Below are 15,831 nucleotides of genomic sequence, written 5' to 3'. Positions count from 1 at the left end.
CGATGCTTTAAGCTGTGTGCCTAGGAGAGCGCACTGAAGGTGCCCAAGGGGATCAGTCCCCCAAGCCTCAGGGAAAAGGGTGGGAAATCCAAAGAGCAGCTGGCACCCATGACGAGGATTCTAAACAAAGATGAATTCCACCATTTTCTAGAATGCTAGAGAGTGGCATTCTGTAATTCCCATCTCTACCCCAAAAGATTTTACAGAAGACTGGAGGGCCAAAAAATTAACATTTATTTTGTACTTACTAGGTGTTGTTGCTACCATTTTATCTCAGTGACTCTTCATATAACCCTTTGATATGAGTTAGGTATCATTATGGCCCCTCCTTTTCAGATTAGGAAATGAGGCTGAGAAAAGTGAAGTGACTTTCCCGAAGTCACACAGCGTGGAGGCAGCGAGGCTGAGAATCAAGTCCAACCTGCCTCACTCCAAGCCTGCTGGAGCTCACAGCCACTGACACTACAGTCACCACCAAAAGGTTTCCACTTTACCTTCTAGGTTTCCAGCTCTTAGTTCTTCCATGCCTCTGCCAGGGACAGGCAGTGATCCAACACACGAGAAACCAAAATATTTTTCTTGGTTGGGGTCCCCAGTGCATGCTCCGTCAGGGCCAGTCAAACTGGTTCCAAGGATGTGTGGGAACCGTTCCGAAGGCACACGGCGGGACACTGGCCTAGGGTCAGGGGTTTCCTCTGTGTGCTCCTGCGGCCAGCACTGCATGGGGTCAGAGGGGCAGGCTCTACTCTGAATTCCGGCCCTGCCACGAGGCAGGGTCCTTTGTATTAAAATAAGGAGAACATCCACTGCCCCATAAGGCTGCCTAAGGCTTGAGCTGGTAGAGAGAGAAGCTTGGCCTGGCCCTGGGGACGTACTAAGTGTCATTTCAACCAAGGGTCCCAGTGACAGACACCAGTGTCATTCCGCTCTCCTTCCTGGCAGCAGAGTCCAGCCCAGGCAATAAATCCCTTCAGGCACTTTGATTGTCACAACCAGAGGCCTACTGTGGGCTCCAGAGAATGGAAGCCGCGTGCTGCTAACACCCTACAACGCAGAGTGGTCTGGCCCACCCAAGCTGAGAATACTGAGTCCCAGAAAGCCAGAACCCAGGCCTCCGCCCTCCCGTGCAGCCAGGGGGAGGTCAAGGTCAGCTGGAAGGCCTTCTGGGGGTGCCTTTGCTCTCCTGGGGGAAGGTAAAGACACGCTGCTACCCCCAAGGCCTCTGCTCTTTCCTGTCACAGGAGCCACCCAGCACATGTGAGTCGCTCAGCACAGGACAAGGCTCTGACCCCAGAGAGGCCGGTTCTAACCCGCCCACCACTGAATCAGCAGCCTCACTACCAGACTTCTTGCTGCTGAGACAAATGAATTCCTATTTAAGTCACTCGCATTATGTGTTTCTCTTACTTGAAGTCAAATGTGATCTTAACAGATACAAAAGCTATTAAAAAAAATGATGAAATCCACATCATCCAGTGAATTAAAAAAAAAAAAAAAAAAGGAAAAGCCAAAGTCCTTAACAAGAGCCTACCTGATCAGCCCGCGTTTCCTCTCTCCTCTGCTCCAGCCACCCTGCCTGCCCTCAGCTGGGCCTCAGGGCCTTGCTGGGCTGAGGGCCTGAATCCCCCTCGGTCGCGCTGCCTGCGTTGCCACCAGCATGGACACCTCAGCACTGCCTGACCCTCTGAGCCTCTGCTCACCTCCACTCTCGGCACCCTCCTTCCCCCAGCACTTACACCTGTATGGATCTTCTTCATCTGTGGGCTGGCCTCTTCTCCCTCCCTCCATGAAAGCACCACTTCCTGCTGCACCCCAGGACCCACAAGATTCCCGAAAGGGCAGAATGCAAGAGAAGGGCCCACCTTCATCTCACAGTATTTAGTCATTCATTACATTTTCAAGGTCAGATCATTTTTTTAAAAATCATCTATAAAGTCCTCTCTAATAAATAATATACCTCTAATTTACAACTTTTTGTGGATTACACAAATGAACCAAGTGTTCTTTTTTTTTTTTTTTTTGCCAAAAATCCATGCATACTTTATTCTAAAGGATATGGGGAACAAGAGAATGAAAATTATGGTAATGAACTGTTTATGTACATTTGAAAGTGATATTGAATTAGGTAGCTTAGATACATTTGAAAAATAAGATATTCAACTTAAAGGTTATTGGAGTAGCATTTACTAAAGACAAATCAAGTTTTGGGAAGACATATTTTTAGACCAGAAAACTGATAAACCTAAACTTTGACAGTCAAATTAGAAATAGGAAATTCAGGTGAATGTTAGATCTAGTAGATTTCAATACAATCTAAAGGCATTCTAGCATCACTTCCAAATCGGAAGTGTTGGAGGACTGTAGTTTCTTCAATCCAAGAACCTATCCTCCAATACATTCATTAATAAAATGTAGGATTTCCAAAGTGTTTAATATTCATTTCTTTGTCCTTCTAAATGTCTTTGTGAAGTAGATGGGAATTCTAAAGATAAGAGCATAGAAGACTTAGGCAAAAAGAAAATCTCAGACGAACACTGAATCACATTCCCCAATCATATTACAAGGACACTGTATGGGGTAGTCCTGAAATCACCATCCCAAGGCCATGCTGCGTGACTGTAGGACAGGATGTGCTGGAAGGAGAAACACCCACTGTGACCTATAAGAAGCCCTTGTGAGAGGATTACTCCAGTGCATTCCCCATCAGAAGGGCACATCCTTCATCTTGCACTCATTATCAATCCAAGGATCATGTAAAATGATCAGTTGGGGAATTTTCTCTTCAGAAGATGCCAGCAGCATCTGAGTTTCCTCATCAAAGGAAGACATGTCCAGCCCGAGCACCTGCAGGGAACAGTCTGGGTGGTTCAAGCCCTCACATAGCACCAGAGCCCCATCGTGGTCCAAGGGGATGGAGTGTAGACTCAGATGCCTCAGTGTTTTGCAGATGGTGAGAGCAGAGGCAAAGTCCTCACAACAGGCACTGGTGAGCCTACACCTGTCCAGCCCAAGATCCTCTAATTTACAGTTAGGATGCTTCAAAGCTTCGCACAACTGTTTGACAGCATCATCTCGTATTTCATTATGCCCAAGTTTCAGGGTTTTTAGTTTTTCATTACTAATAAGAACAGAAGAAATGTTCCTACAGCAATCTGAAGTGAGGTAACAACCCACCAACCACAAATTCTGTATGTTACAGTTTGGGTGCTTCAAGCTTTCACATAGAGTCTTGATTCCATTATCTTCCAGGAAATTGGACCCCAGATCCAAAAAGGTCAGTGATGTGTTGCACAAAAGGAGTTGGGAGATATAGTTACAGGAGTCGGAAGTAATACAACAGTGCATTAACACAAGTGAATCCAGCACACAGTTTGGCTGCTTCAATGCATCGCACAGTAACATCACTCCTTCGTTCATCAGGGGATTTTCTAACAGGGAGAGATGCTTCAGCTTGTTGTTGCAGAGGAGAGCAGAGGCGATTTCTTCACAAGCGTCACTCGTGATGTCACATTTTTTCAATATCAACTGTTCTATGTTGCACATGGGGTTTTTCAGTGTCTCACACAGCTGCCTGACTGCAACATAGGAGAGGTTTGTGCCCTGCAGGATCAGGTGTTTCAGGTGAGCATTATGAAGAATGGCCTTAAAGAAGTGTGGACCATTTCCAAGGTTAGAAACAAAATGAATCTCGAGCCTTTGGAGTTTACTCATGGGCTGTGCCAGTGCTTTACAAACAATCGTCAGGGAGGCATCGTCTAGGCTCCAGTTGTCCAATTCCACATCTTGCAGGTTCTTGTTGGTGCTGAACACTGAACAGAGTTTCTGCCATGAGAGGAGACTCTCTTGACTTGAGGTGAATTCAGAGTCATCTGAAAAGACGTTTTCTACACACAGCCTGAACTTCTGCAAATTATGGCACTGTTCCAGGCAAAATGAAGATATCATCAATTCCTCCATATTAGTTATATGAATGTTAACTTCTTCAAAGAAATCCATTACTTGTGCTATAAATTCTTTATCCTGAGTTTCAAATATATCAATAAACAATTCCTGGAAATCTACCTCTCTCTTACGGTGTCCACATTGACTTAAAGTTTTTAAGAATTGGGTTATTTCCTGCCTTATATCTCGTAACAGTAGAAAACCAAGGCTTGTCTCCAGAATTTTGGTTACTTTTTCTGTTGAAAACCCGAACACGAATAGCCCCATTTTGAGACAAGTGATCTTGTGCTTGACACACTCCTGCTGCTACAAGCTGGGTCACACTCCCAATGGCTGGGTTAGGGTTGTCTTTGGGTTGCTGCAGCAAATAGAACATGGCAGCACAAAACTCTTGGATACGGACATGGATGAAAGTGAAACAATCACCACTTCTTAGAAGGAGGCTCATGCCCACCCACATCAAAACATCAGATTCAGATACCCCATTTCTCCTGAGATCCCCATGGCAAAACACAAATGTCTGAGTCCAAATTCCTTCGGCAGCCAAAGAACACAGGCCTTTTAGCCGGGTTCTGTTTTGCTTAGGTGAACACGTTTCACTTCTTGGTTTGAATATGTCTATAAAAAAGGATGCATACAAACAGGTGATGTTACGCCAGGCAATATTTAAGTCTTCTCCCCTCTCTAGCTGAAATTTCAGACAAGTACAGACCAACCAACATAGAAAGGGATTTTGGCACATGGAGACTAGGGGTCTGTGGTGTCTCACAAAACTAAGGACTTTCAAAACATTCTTCTTCTCACAGAAGAAGTGGGTGAAATACAGCTCCATTTCATGCTCAGAAAGTCCTAGCAGATAGATGTATTTGGGATGCTCTAGCAAGAAATGATTTTTTTTCATACCCACAGCTCCTAATGCGATAAGCAGAGAGGACTCCGGAAGGAGTTTTTTCTGCAACAAACTGCTCAGGATAATGGGGATTGGCTGCTTCTGTGTCCACTCATGGCACAAGTTAGTCTTAAGTTCCAAATCAAATTTCAATTCCTCAAGGCCATCAATGATGAACAGAATTTTCTGTGGTTGGGAAAAAATGTCTTCAATTGGCTCTGCAGACTCAGGCCAGTCCCCGGAGATGAGCTCCACCAAGCTTGCTTCTTTAATAGGACCAGAACCAGACTGGATCCCACCTTTTTCTTGTTTCTGTAGATTTTCTTCTGGAGACAGGTGAGCTCAGGACCCTGGAGCACAATGGCTGAATCTTTTTTTTCTGATTTTGGCTTGTTGTGGTACCTGGATGAGCTCAAAAGGGAAGAGTTCTGGAAATTTAAGGAGCTGCTCAAGCAACAACCTGTGAAGTCTGAATTCAAGCCAATTCCCTGGAGTGAGCTAAAGAAGGCCTCAAGAGAAGACCTAGCAAAGCTGTTAGACAAGCATTACCCAGGACAAAAGACATGGGAGGTAACACTGAGCATATTTCTTCAGATGGATCGAAGAGACCTCTGGCTGAAGGCTCAGGAAGAGATTAGAAAGATAAACCCATACAGAAAACACATGAAGGAAAAGTTCCATCTTGTCTGGACAAAGGAAACTTGTAGAGCCTGAGAGGCTCTACAAAGAGGTCACAAATAATGACTATGAAGGAGTGAATAACGCATATACTGCTGAGGAGTTGAGAGAGTGTTCACGTACTGTGGTCTTGCATGGTCCTCAAGGAATTGGAAAAACGACCCTTTTGAGAAGAATAATGTTGGAATGGGCAGAGGGAAACTTCTGTAAAGACAGATTCACATTTGTTTTCTTCCTCACTGCCCATGAAATGAACAATATTAAAGAACCAAGTGTTCTTAAAACAAGTTCTGCCCGATCTCTGGAAGGTCTTTGGAGAAAACCCATCTGGAGCGTTGCTGTGACCCCCGATGGGTGCCCAGTGGGTCAGTAATACACACCGCACACGGCAGCCACCAGGGAGCCCAGTGGGTCAGTAATGCACACCGCGCATGGCAGCCACCGGGATGGCGAGGCGGCGGGGCAGGCCCTTGGCGACCTGCCGATAGTCCTCAGGTTTGGCCTTCAAGAGGGTCACGATGTTCTGGAGGTTGCGGGACGGCTGTAGGCCCAAGGCGTCCATCACGTTGATCAGATAGTCTGGGGGTGAGGGGGGAACAGACAGCCCACCAGGCTGAGCACCAAGTGGACAGCAACCCCAGGCCCCGAACCCTGGATGCCCACAGGCCTTAACTCAGAGGGGTTTTCAAACAGGGTCAAACCTGACTGTGAGCTCAGCCTGAGCCCAGGAACTCTAATTTAATAAAGGACTACAAGCATCCAACACCCCCCAGTGATGCACGCACACATGCACACGCACACGCACACCCTACGGCTCTCCAGGCACCAATCTGAAGGAGCTGCTGCCCTCATCGGATTGTCTACACTGGGCCTCCTGAACCCCCAGCCCAGCTGCCCAGGTGTACCACTGACCCCTTGGAGGACCCAGGGGAGCAGGAGACAAGTGAGTATGATTGAGCCGCTACTAACCACTTCCCATCAGATCCCACAAGGAAGACAAGGGCAGTTTCTGAGGCAGTGACCTAGTGAAAGGCAAGTTTCACACACTTCCCCGATCATAATCTCTTGGGGTACTAGTTAAATATTGATTCCTGAGCCCAACTCCTGAGCAATGGATGAGAATTTTCAAGAGAGTTCAGAAGTATAGACTTCTGTAGTTTTACAAAGCAGCTCCAGTGATGTGAACCACCATGCAAGTGTGAAAGACACAAGTAAAGGGAGGAGAAAACTGGGTGCAGTTGGGTGTGACTTTGGTGAAGCCTCTCACCCTTACAGGTCTGTCTCCACTTCTTGGTGCACCTAACACCTGGCAAACAACACAGTGAAGCAAAGTAACTGGGACCACTGTGTGAAAGCACCTGACCTATAGCAGGTGATCAATAAGTGGGTGTGCCTCTCCCTCCCTTCCTGGGTAATACATCCCAAACCTAAGAGAAGCTTCCACCTGTGGTCCTCCCTATTCTTGCTTGTGCCACGCAGGAGGCCCCTTGGTGCTTTCTGATCACTGCCTGAGTTAGTCTCTAACTAACCAGGCCTGTATCTTCCCTCATGTTCTGTTGAGGCCCAGCTCAGGAGGTGCCTGCTCAGTGCTGGCCATCTGACTCACGTCCAGCGCAGGATGAGCGGCTTTCTAGGAAGAGCCACCAGTCAGGCAGGCCTCTGCCTCCTTTCCAAATGTGTCCATAAAATTGTGAGCTCCATGAGATGGTAAGCAGGAGCTGCAGACTGAGAGTCTATGGTCTGCTGTGATATTTTTCATTTGGCCAGCAGAGTGTTTCTTTTCTTTTCTTTTGTTTTAATGTTTAATTTGAACGTCTTTGAGGTGAGCATGGAAGCATCATCACAGACTTCACCATTCTCTAACCTACCATGCCTCGGCAGCTTCACACATTACACTTCCCTTCCTGGATCCTCATTCACTTCCTTCCACTGTAAGCTCAGTAAGGACTGGAACTGTCCAATACACTGCAGGATCCCCACTCCTGGCACTACGGTAGTTGATACTTGACTGATGCCAAATAAGGGAATGAATAAGTCTGGAAGGGATACTTAACGAGGATGCAAGAAATAATGTAGACAGCTGAAATTTGGGGGCAATCCCCAAATCTCACTTCACCCACTGGTTCTGGCAGGTTCTTGCCCCAAAGCTCCTGCCTATACTAACGGAACACCAAGGAGCACCTGTGTTTCCTCGTCTCTCTGAACACGGAGCCCAGGGAAATGATGGAAAGGCTGGCTGTTTCTCTGGTAACTGCTGAGAGCTGAACAGGAAATGATATTGGGTCGGAAATCAGGACAATGGGCTCTAGGTCTAATCGCTCTGGGGCCTAGAGGAAATCACCTCACTGCTCTTTCTTCTTCTACAAAACAAGAGGCTGGAGTTGAGCCTGGCTTGACCTTGTCAACACCCAGATCAAAGCCCTGACTGGGGTCACCAGCCAGCTTATCTTTAAGGCCCCTCCCACCATCTCTCTGGATCACCATGAGAGCTGCCTTGTTGAGCAACTACTCTAGCCTCAGTTTCCTTATTAGTACAATGGAGACAAACAAGAGAACCCACCTCATAGGGGAGCTCTGAGAAGAATCAGAGAGAATGGGTGCAAGGGCTTGGCTTAGTGCCTCGTATGCCTGCTACTGGTAAGAGTGCAATAAACATTAGTCGGAAACTATTAGATAAATGGAGCAGAAGGCAAGGCGGGGCCAGGCAGAGGCTAAGTCTCTATGACTCATTTCAACTAATCTCAAGGAAGCTTCTCTTAATGGTCCTCACCGCCCCCCACCCCCACCCAGGGAAGCATGTCAGAATCCCCTGGGCTATCCTTCAAGCCAGACTTATTAAATTGGACCTGCTAGGGAGAATGTACATTTTTAACAAGCCTTACAGCCAGATCCTGAGTTGAAGTGAAGAGGAGACTAGGGACAGGACTGCTGGGCAGGGCTCTGACAGCTGTAAAGCAAAGCAGCCATGCTTCCACCCTTCCACCCTCACCAGCCATGTGGGGACCCACCGATGTCAGTGGCCAGCTGCTTAGTGGAATGAGGAGTCAGTTCAGGGATCTGTAGGATTACATCACAGTAGGTCTGCATTGTGGCTCTGGCGATTGAGCCCAGCCAGTTGTCAGCCATGTTGTCCAGCTCGGGCAGTTCATCCCCTGGAAAGGGAGAAGGAGGTCACCAAAGAAACACAGATCCTGCTCAGGAAAAAACTCACCAACCAGCAGTTTGCCCTGAGCCCTCCTGGGTGAGCCGGCCCATGATAGGCACTGTATTTACAACTAGGCCGGGAAGCCTACAGTCTTTAAGGGAGGCACAGGAAACAGAACAAGTAGCTCTTAAGTCAACTGGTATTGACCAAGTACAATGGGAATTCAGAAAAAGAAGCAATCAGAGGAGCTAAGTAAATTCAGAGTCTTTACAGACCTGGAGATTGAGGCTAGCTATGCAGGTCAGTAGGATTTCTAACAACAGAGAATATGGGGAGGGCAGGAGGGAAATGCAGGCAGAGGAAAGCACAAAACCAAGAGTGAGAAGGTGGGAGAGTTGGCCAAGGTTGAGAACAGGGAAGACGGCAGCCCTCTCAGGGCTGAAAGGCAGCAGTGGGCAAAACACAGGCATCAGATCAAAAGTGAGACTCAGGTTCAAGGCCAACAACTCTCCACTAATGCACTGGGCATTACCCAACCTCTTAAACACTAGGTTCTTCCTGTTTTCCCATCTGTAAACTAGAAACAATAGTCCTGGCTTCATAGGGCTGCTGCAGGAATTAAATTAGGGGACATACATAGGGACTGTGGTGTGGGGGCTGACTCAGCCAGTGCTCAGGACTTGGGAGTTACAGGTTGTGCCAGTTTGAATTTGTCGTCTACCCCAGAAAAGCCAAGTTCTTTAATCCTCATTCAAAAATGCTGGGTGGGATCTTTTTCATTGTTTCCATGGAGATACGTCTCTACCCATTCAAAATGGGGTTGCTTACTGGAGCCTTTTAAGAGGGAACTATTTTGGGAAAAGCTTTAGAGCTGACAGAAACCACATAGCCAGAGACCTTTGGAGATGCATAAAGAAAATGCCCCAGGGAAGTTGTTGAGGGAGCCTGGAGAGAAAGCGAGAAGACACCACCAAGTACCTTTCCAGCTGAGAGAGAAACGCCAAACATCATCAGCCTACTTGAGTCAAGGTATCTTTCCCTGGATGACTTAATTTGGACATTTTTATAGCCTTGCCTTAATTTGAACTTTTTTCACGGGCTTTGAACTGTAAACTTAATAAATTCCCCTTTTTAAAAGCCATTCCATTTCTGTTATATTGCACTCTGACAGCTTTCACAAACTAAAACACTAGTGCTGTAATTATTATGAGGGAGAGGGTCCATATAAGGCTCACTGGAAAATAAAGTGTGGAGAGGATAAGGTCAGGCCATGAGAGCCCCCCCCAAAAAAGATAACATATGGTAGGAGATAGGAAATGACATGGGGGTGTCCCAGAAGGGATGTGACATGAAAAGCCCTTTTCAGGGTGAGGGGGAGATGCCGTGCCCATCAGGCAAAAGAGAAAAGGCCTGACCTGGCCCCTAGGCAAAGGAGCAACATTAAAAAAATTATGAGGCCAGGCAGTAAAAAAAGAATATATTTAGAATAAGATAAACAAAATACTACTACTGATATGATGATGATGATGATAATAACAACAATTGTAATACAGCGTATAAAGTTACATGTAAAACACTGTCTGCATATAGGGTGCAGCCAGAAGGGCACATGAGAAATACGGAAATACCTAGGTGCTTAAAGGTGGGGACATAGCAATTTTTCTTCCTTATAAATTGTGGTCTAATTGATTCATATAACATCCGTGCAACAAATACAAGCTAGATGGTTAAAGAAAACAGGGTTGGATAATAATAATGAGGATATATTAATAATATGCGTAATAATGTGTAATCTAGAGCTTCTACCCTGGAAACTGACAGGCAGGTCATAACATGGCCAGACCCACAGCTTGCCAGGGAAGATGGTTTGGGGGACAAATCTCATCTCCAGACTCAGACTTGATGGGAGAAGAACAGAAAAAGTTGAGCATATGGGCCAGAACCATTCAAGAGTTGGTCAATGGAGATGAAAGTTGAAGGCATAAAAATGGATGCACAGGAGAAATGAAAATGAGTAAGAGACTGAAGATGCATCTTGGGAGATACACCAGGGCGAGAAGAAGAGGCAGCAGAGGGGCCCACACTGGACGCAGGATGGATAATTATTTGTCAACTACACTAACCCTGCTTCACTGAGGCCTACTGGGTCTGGTGCTGCCCTGGGTGCTGGTGGGCACATATAACCTAATCTCCACCCAGCAGAGAAAGGACTTGAGTACAGTGATAGTGCTACAGCAAAGGTCCGTTAAAAAACTAGTGGGAACACAGAGTCAAGACAACACTTTCACTTCAGGCTGCTAAGGAAGGGCAGAAAAAAACGCTATTTGCCAGATACACATGGAGAAAAAGCACTCTGGGCAGAGAGACCAAAATTGCTTTAAAAAAGTACCCATGGAAGTACCTCAAACTATGGAGCTGTGTTCCAGTAGCCATATTTCTTGAAGATGATTGTATAATAATATAGCTTTTACAATGTGACTGTGTGATTGTGATTGTGAAAACCTTGTGTCTGATGCTCCTTTTATGTAGGGTATAGACATATGAGTAAAAAATAAAGATTAAAAATAAACAAATAATAGGGGAAACAAAGGTTAAAATAGATTGAGTAGATTGAAATACTAGTGGTCAATGAGAAGGAGGGGTAAGGAGTATGGTATGTATGAGTTTTTTCTTTTTTATTTCTTTTGCTGGAGTGAGGCAAAAGTCCAAAAAAAAGAACATGGTGATGTATACACAACTATGTGATGATATTGTGAGCCACTGATTATACACCATGTATGGAATGTTTGTATGTCAAGAATATTTGTATGTTTGTTTTTACAATAAAAATATTTTTTAAAAAGTGTCCATGATAAGCAAAGCAAATATGAGAAGATTCCATTTATGAAAAAGTAGGTGTAAACGTAACTCTGCAGAGAAAAATGCAAGGGACAAAAGCCCCCAAAATGTTGCTGGTGGTTATCTCTGGGTGGTAGTTTTGTTTTGTTTTTAATTATGGTACTATATATAAAACATTAAATTTGCTACCTTAACAATTTTTAAGTATACAATTCAGTGGCATTGTTTACTTTTACAAAGTTGTACTACCATCACCACCATCTATTACCAAAACTTTTTCACCCAAAACAAAAACTCTTTACCCATTAGGCCATAAAGTCTTCATTCTTGGGGTGACAAATTTTTAATCAGAAAAAAAGAAAAAGAAGCTATTTTTAAATTAAGGGTAAAAGCCCTCCTGAGTGGTTGGAATGTGAGTGTGTGTGGGACAAGACAGGTAGCATAGGAGAGAAGGAGAGAGAGCAGGAGATTAGGCTAGGAGTCTTTACTGGGCCAGATAAAAAAGGGTCTCCAATAGCAGGCCAGGGAGGATTTTGGATTTTATTCTGTAGGTCTGGGGGGTGAAGCAGGCAGGGACACAGTCAGTCAGAGGGAGAGGACAAGAACCAGGAAATGGAAGCAAAATAGAAAGCATGAGGCAAAAGAAATCTGAAGGAAGCCAGACAGATAAAGTGCTAGGCTAGCTGCATTCCACCTTTTGTGTTTCATTTCAGGAATGATCTGGCCACAACCACTTTCAAGACAGCTGAAGGTGGCCTTTTCCTGAACCACATTCCCTTTTGAGTGTCTCCTGCAGCTCCACCACGTAATGGACACTGTCAGCGAGCCTGCCCTTGGCCATCAGGTGCACCACAAGTAGAAGCTTCCTGCGCCTGGTTCCTGTGCTATGAAGGCGCTATAGCTGTTCGCCATCTGCTTCTCAAAACCTGCAATGTTATGTCCTGAAACTCAGATGGGCCAGCCCTTCCAGAACATCAGCTAGTTCCATCCCCTTATCCCATATTATCGACAGCCCCTTCCAATGTGAAAAAGTTAGAATGGGCATAGCCCAAACACCCCTAAAGAGTGGGAGAAAGATCAAAGAAGCTGGAGTTATAACAGTGAAGACAGGATTTAACAAATGAGTATGACTGCTGCATCACTATATTGATATTTATTTTAGTCTCCAGTGTCTTGGAGCAGCTAGAAGTAAAAACCTAAAATTGTGGAATTGCAACCCATACCAAACTCTGAAATCTGTTTTACAACTAATTGTTGTGGTGTGCTTTGAAATTTATTGCGTTTTTGTATATATGTTATTTTTCATAATAAAAAAAAGTTTAATTAAATTTAATTTTTTTAAAAACTGCAGTGTTAAAAATGCTGGAAATACCCAGATTAGAAATGGGGGCTCACTGTATAATTTTTTGCAATGTTTTGTACATTTGAAATTTTTCATAATAAAATTTTGAAAGAGAGAAAAAAGAAATACCCAGATTGGCTTCTTGTGGTTGTTGTGCTTTCAACCATAGTTAAAATTTTACTTCATGGCTGGGAGAGTTTTCCAACTTAACAATGCCCAATCCAATGTCTAGCACAGAGCAGCTAATCAAAAAACATTTGTTAGACAGATGGATAGAATGATGAAAAACTGCTACCTGTTCACTATATTCATATATTCATTTATATATATATATATATATAACAGTGAGATAAATGTTCTTCCTGATGTAATACAACACATAGCACACATAGTACCACAGTTATCTTGTCAAATAATTTAAACTTCATCTATGAGAGACACGTTATAAATATATATGGTGGCTGGGAATTTGTTGTAAAGAGTCTAGCCAAAAACATGAGAGGAATATATGAAACAAGAACCATTCCTAAAGATGGACAATGAGTACTTGGGACTTCTTCATACTAGTTTAGCTACTTGTGTGTGTGTCTGAAAATTTCTATAACAAAACGTGTTTAAAAATTTTAATGTAAAAATTAATGAATAGGGTGGTGCAACAATGTGGCTCAGTGGCAAAATACTCACCTGCCATGCTGGAGACCCAGGTTCAATACCTGGAGTCTGCCCATGCCAGAAAAAAGAAAAGGTGAAAAAATTAACGAATAGATGAAAATAAAAATCACCTATATAACCCTAGCCATTCAATAACTATTATCAAAGTTTTAGTGAGCATATATTTCTTACAGATTATAAAGGAATATATTCTTACTAAAAAAAATTCAAGCAAGACAGAAATAGTGAGTAAAAAGTAAATATCCTTCTTCTCCTTCCCTCTAGTCTCACCGCGGAGGTGGCATGTATTCTTCCAGTCCTGTTTACAACACTTTCCATGCATATGTACACAGAGAAACACTCAGGGCTGGGATTCTTTCAAAACATAAATAATATTATGCTATTTTTCTATATCTTATTTTTATTATTTTGCACCATGCTTTTTTTTCTTCTTAACATTATGCTCTGAGGCTCTTATAGATAAGTACAAATAGTTCTACCTCTTTTCTTACAAAGTTATAAATTACAGTCCATCACAATATATTTAACCATTCTCCAAATAACAGACAGTTGGGTTGATTCTAATTTCTTGCTATTAAAAACAATTCTGCAATGAACCTCCTTAGGTGCACTTCTCTAGACACATGTGCATGGATTTCTCTAGAATGAACACCTACAGGAGAAGTGCTGGATCAAAATGGATATGTTTACTTTGACTTTTGTTGATGGACATTTGGGCTGTTTCTAGGCAGAAGCTGTTACTAACAAGCCACGATGAACATCCTTATAGATGTGTATGGGAGCCCATAAGGAAGAGTTTCTAGGACACACACCTAGTATGCATTGTTATCTTTACTAGAAAGTGCCAAACTGTTTTCAAAATAGATATATTAATTTACAGTGGTAGGCGAAAGTTCTCTGGTTTCTTCTTCTTGCATTTAAATACACCGCAGTTTCTTAAGTGGATCCACACTGTATATATCATTTCATAACCTGTTCTTTCACACCTAATAGTCTAAGAATATCTTTCCAAGTCATTAAATTTTCTTTAAAAACATAATTTTTAATGGCCACATAGCATTTCACTATATGGATACACTCCACATTTTTAACCAATCACATTTTTCTTTTCAATATTTTGCTGTTATAAACAATTTTGGGATCAACATTTATATAGTTTCTTTCATGATTATTTTCACAGAACAATATTCTAGCAGTAGAATTTCTGATCTAAAAAGTGTGTGCATTTTTAAAGCTTTTGAACTTAATGTCAAACAGTCCTCCAGAAATTCAAACTGTACAATATAAACTGTTTTCCCCATGCTTGCCAATATATTATATTAAGTGTAACTGTGATAGTTAATTTCATATATTAACCTGACCATTTGATGGTGTCGAGCAAGCACTGGCCTCATTGTAATTATGAAAGTATTTCATAAACGGATTTACATCATTAGGCCATGATGACAGATTAAATGATATAAATCCATCTACATTCAACAAAGGAGATTGCCCTCAGCAATCAGGGGAGTCTCCTCATCCGATTAATTGGAGGTCTTAAAGCCAGAACTGAGGATTTCAGAAGTTACAAAAGAAGAATGTCTGCTTCTTCTTCAGCCAGTCAACTTCACCTTCATAGGAGTTTCCAGCTTGCAGCCTAACTGACCTACAGAGGTCAGAAGTATCAGATTTTAGAATCACCTCTTTCAAAGTTTCAGCTTGTGGCCTGCTCTGCAGAACTTGGGCCTGCTAATCTTCATGTTTGCATGAACCAATTCCTAAAATAATTCTTTTAATATTCATATATACACACACATATACATATATATACATATACTAATATACACGTTAAAATACTTATGTTGATAGTCAATTTGAGAGGTTAATATGTTCCACAGTTTATCCAAGTTTTCATTTACCTTTTAATTTCCTTTATGGTTTCTTTCATTGCAAAAGTCTTTCCTATTCTAAGCCTATGATTATATTACTATTCAACCATATTTTAACTTAGCAGGCTTTATATTTTAAATTTGAATTTTAAATAAAATTATTTTCTCAAAAGGTATATGACTCCCTGTCAAGTTTATTATCCTATGAAACTTATGGCAGTTTTATTTGTATCAATTTTTATAATGATTCATAGAACTTGACAAGGGTCTATTTTCTACGGGATAAAAACTTGATACACTCACAGAATTGAGAAAGTCTTCTTGACCAAAAGAAGGAAAAAAAATGCAACAAAATAGTTTCAGTGGTTGAGAGATTTCAAACAGAGTCGAGAGTTTATCCTGGAGGTTATTTCTATGCATTATATAGATATCCCTTTTTAGTTTATGGTGTATTGGA

The 15,831-nt window shown here is 42.9% G+C and overlaps 1 protein-coding gene and 1 pseudogene across 1 annotated transcript in view; both read right to left on the bottom strand.

Moving 5' to 3' along the window:
* Positions 1-1,721: 1,721 nt before the first annotated feature.
* LOC143666759 (NACHT, LRR and PYD domains-containing protein 9 pseudogene) lies at positions 1,722-5,645 on the bottom strand (annotated as a pseudogene).
* Positions 5,164-15,831, bottom strand: part of COG7 (component of oligomeric golgi complex 7) — a 123,169-nt gene continuing 112,501 nt past the window's right edge. Inside the window, exons 16-17 of the mRNA XM_077141553.1 lie at positions 8,518-8,661; positions 5,164-6,088 (exon numbers count right to left, since the gene is read on the bottom strand). Of these exons, the coding sequence (XP_076997668.1) occupies positions 5,922-6,088; positions 8,518-8,661 (311 nt within the window). The 3' untranslated portion in view covers positions 5,164-5,921. The remainder of the gene's footprint in view (positions 6,089-8,517; positions 8,662-15,831) is intronic.

This window comes from Tamandua tetradactyla, chromosome 23, assembly GCF_023851605.1.
Source record: "Tamandua tetradactyla isolate mTamTet1 chromosome 23, mTamTet1.pri, whole genome shotgun sequence".
Classification (NCBI taxonomy): domain Eukaryota; kingdom Metazoa; phylum Chordata; class Mammalia; order Pilosa; family Myrmecophagidae; genus Tamandua; species Tamandua tetradactyla.
This window is presented reverse-complemented; position numbering and strand designations above follow the sequence as displayed.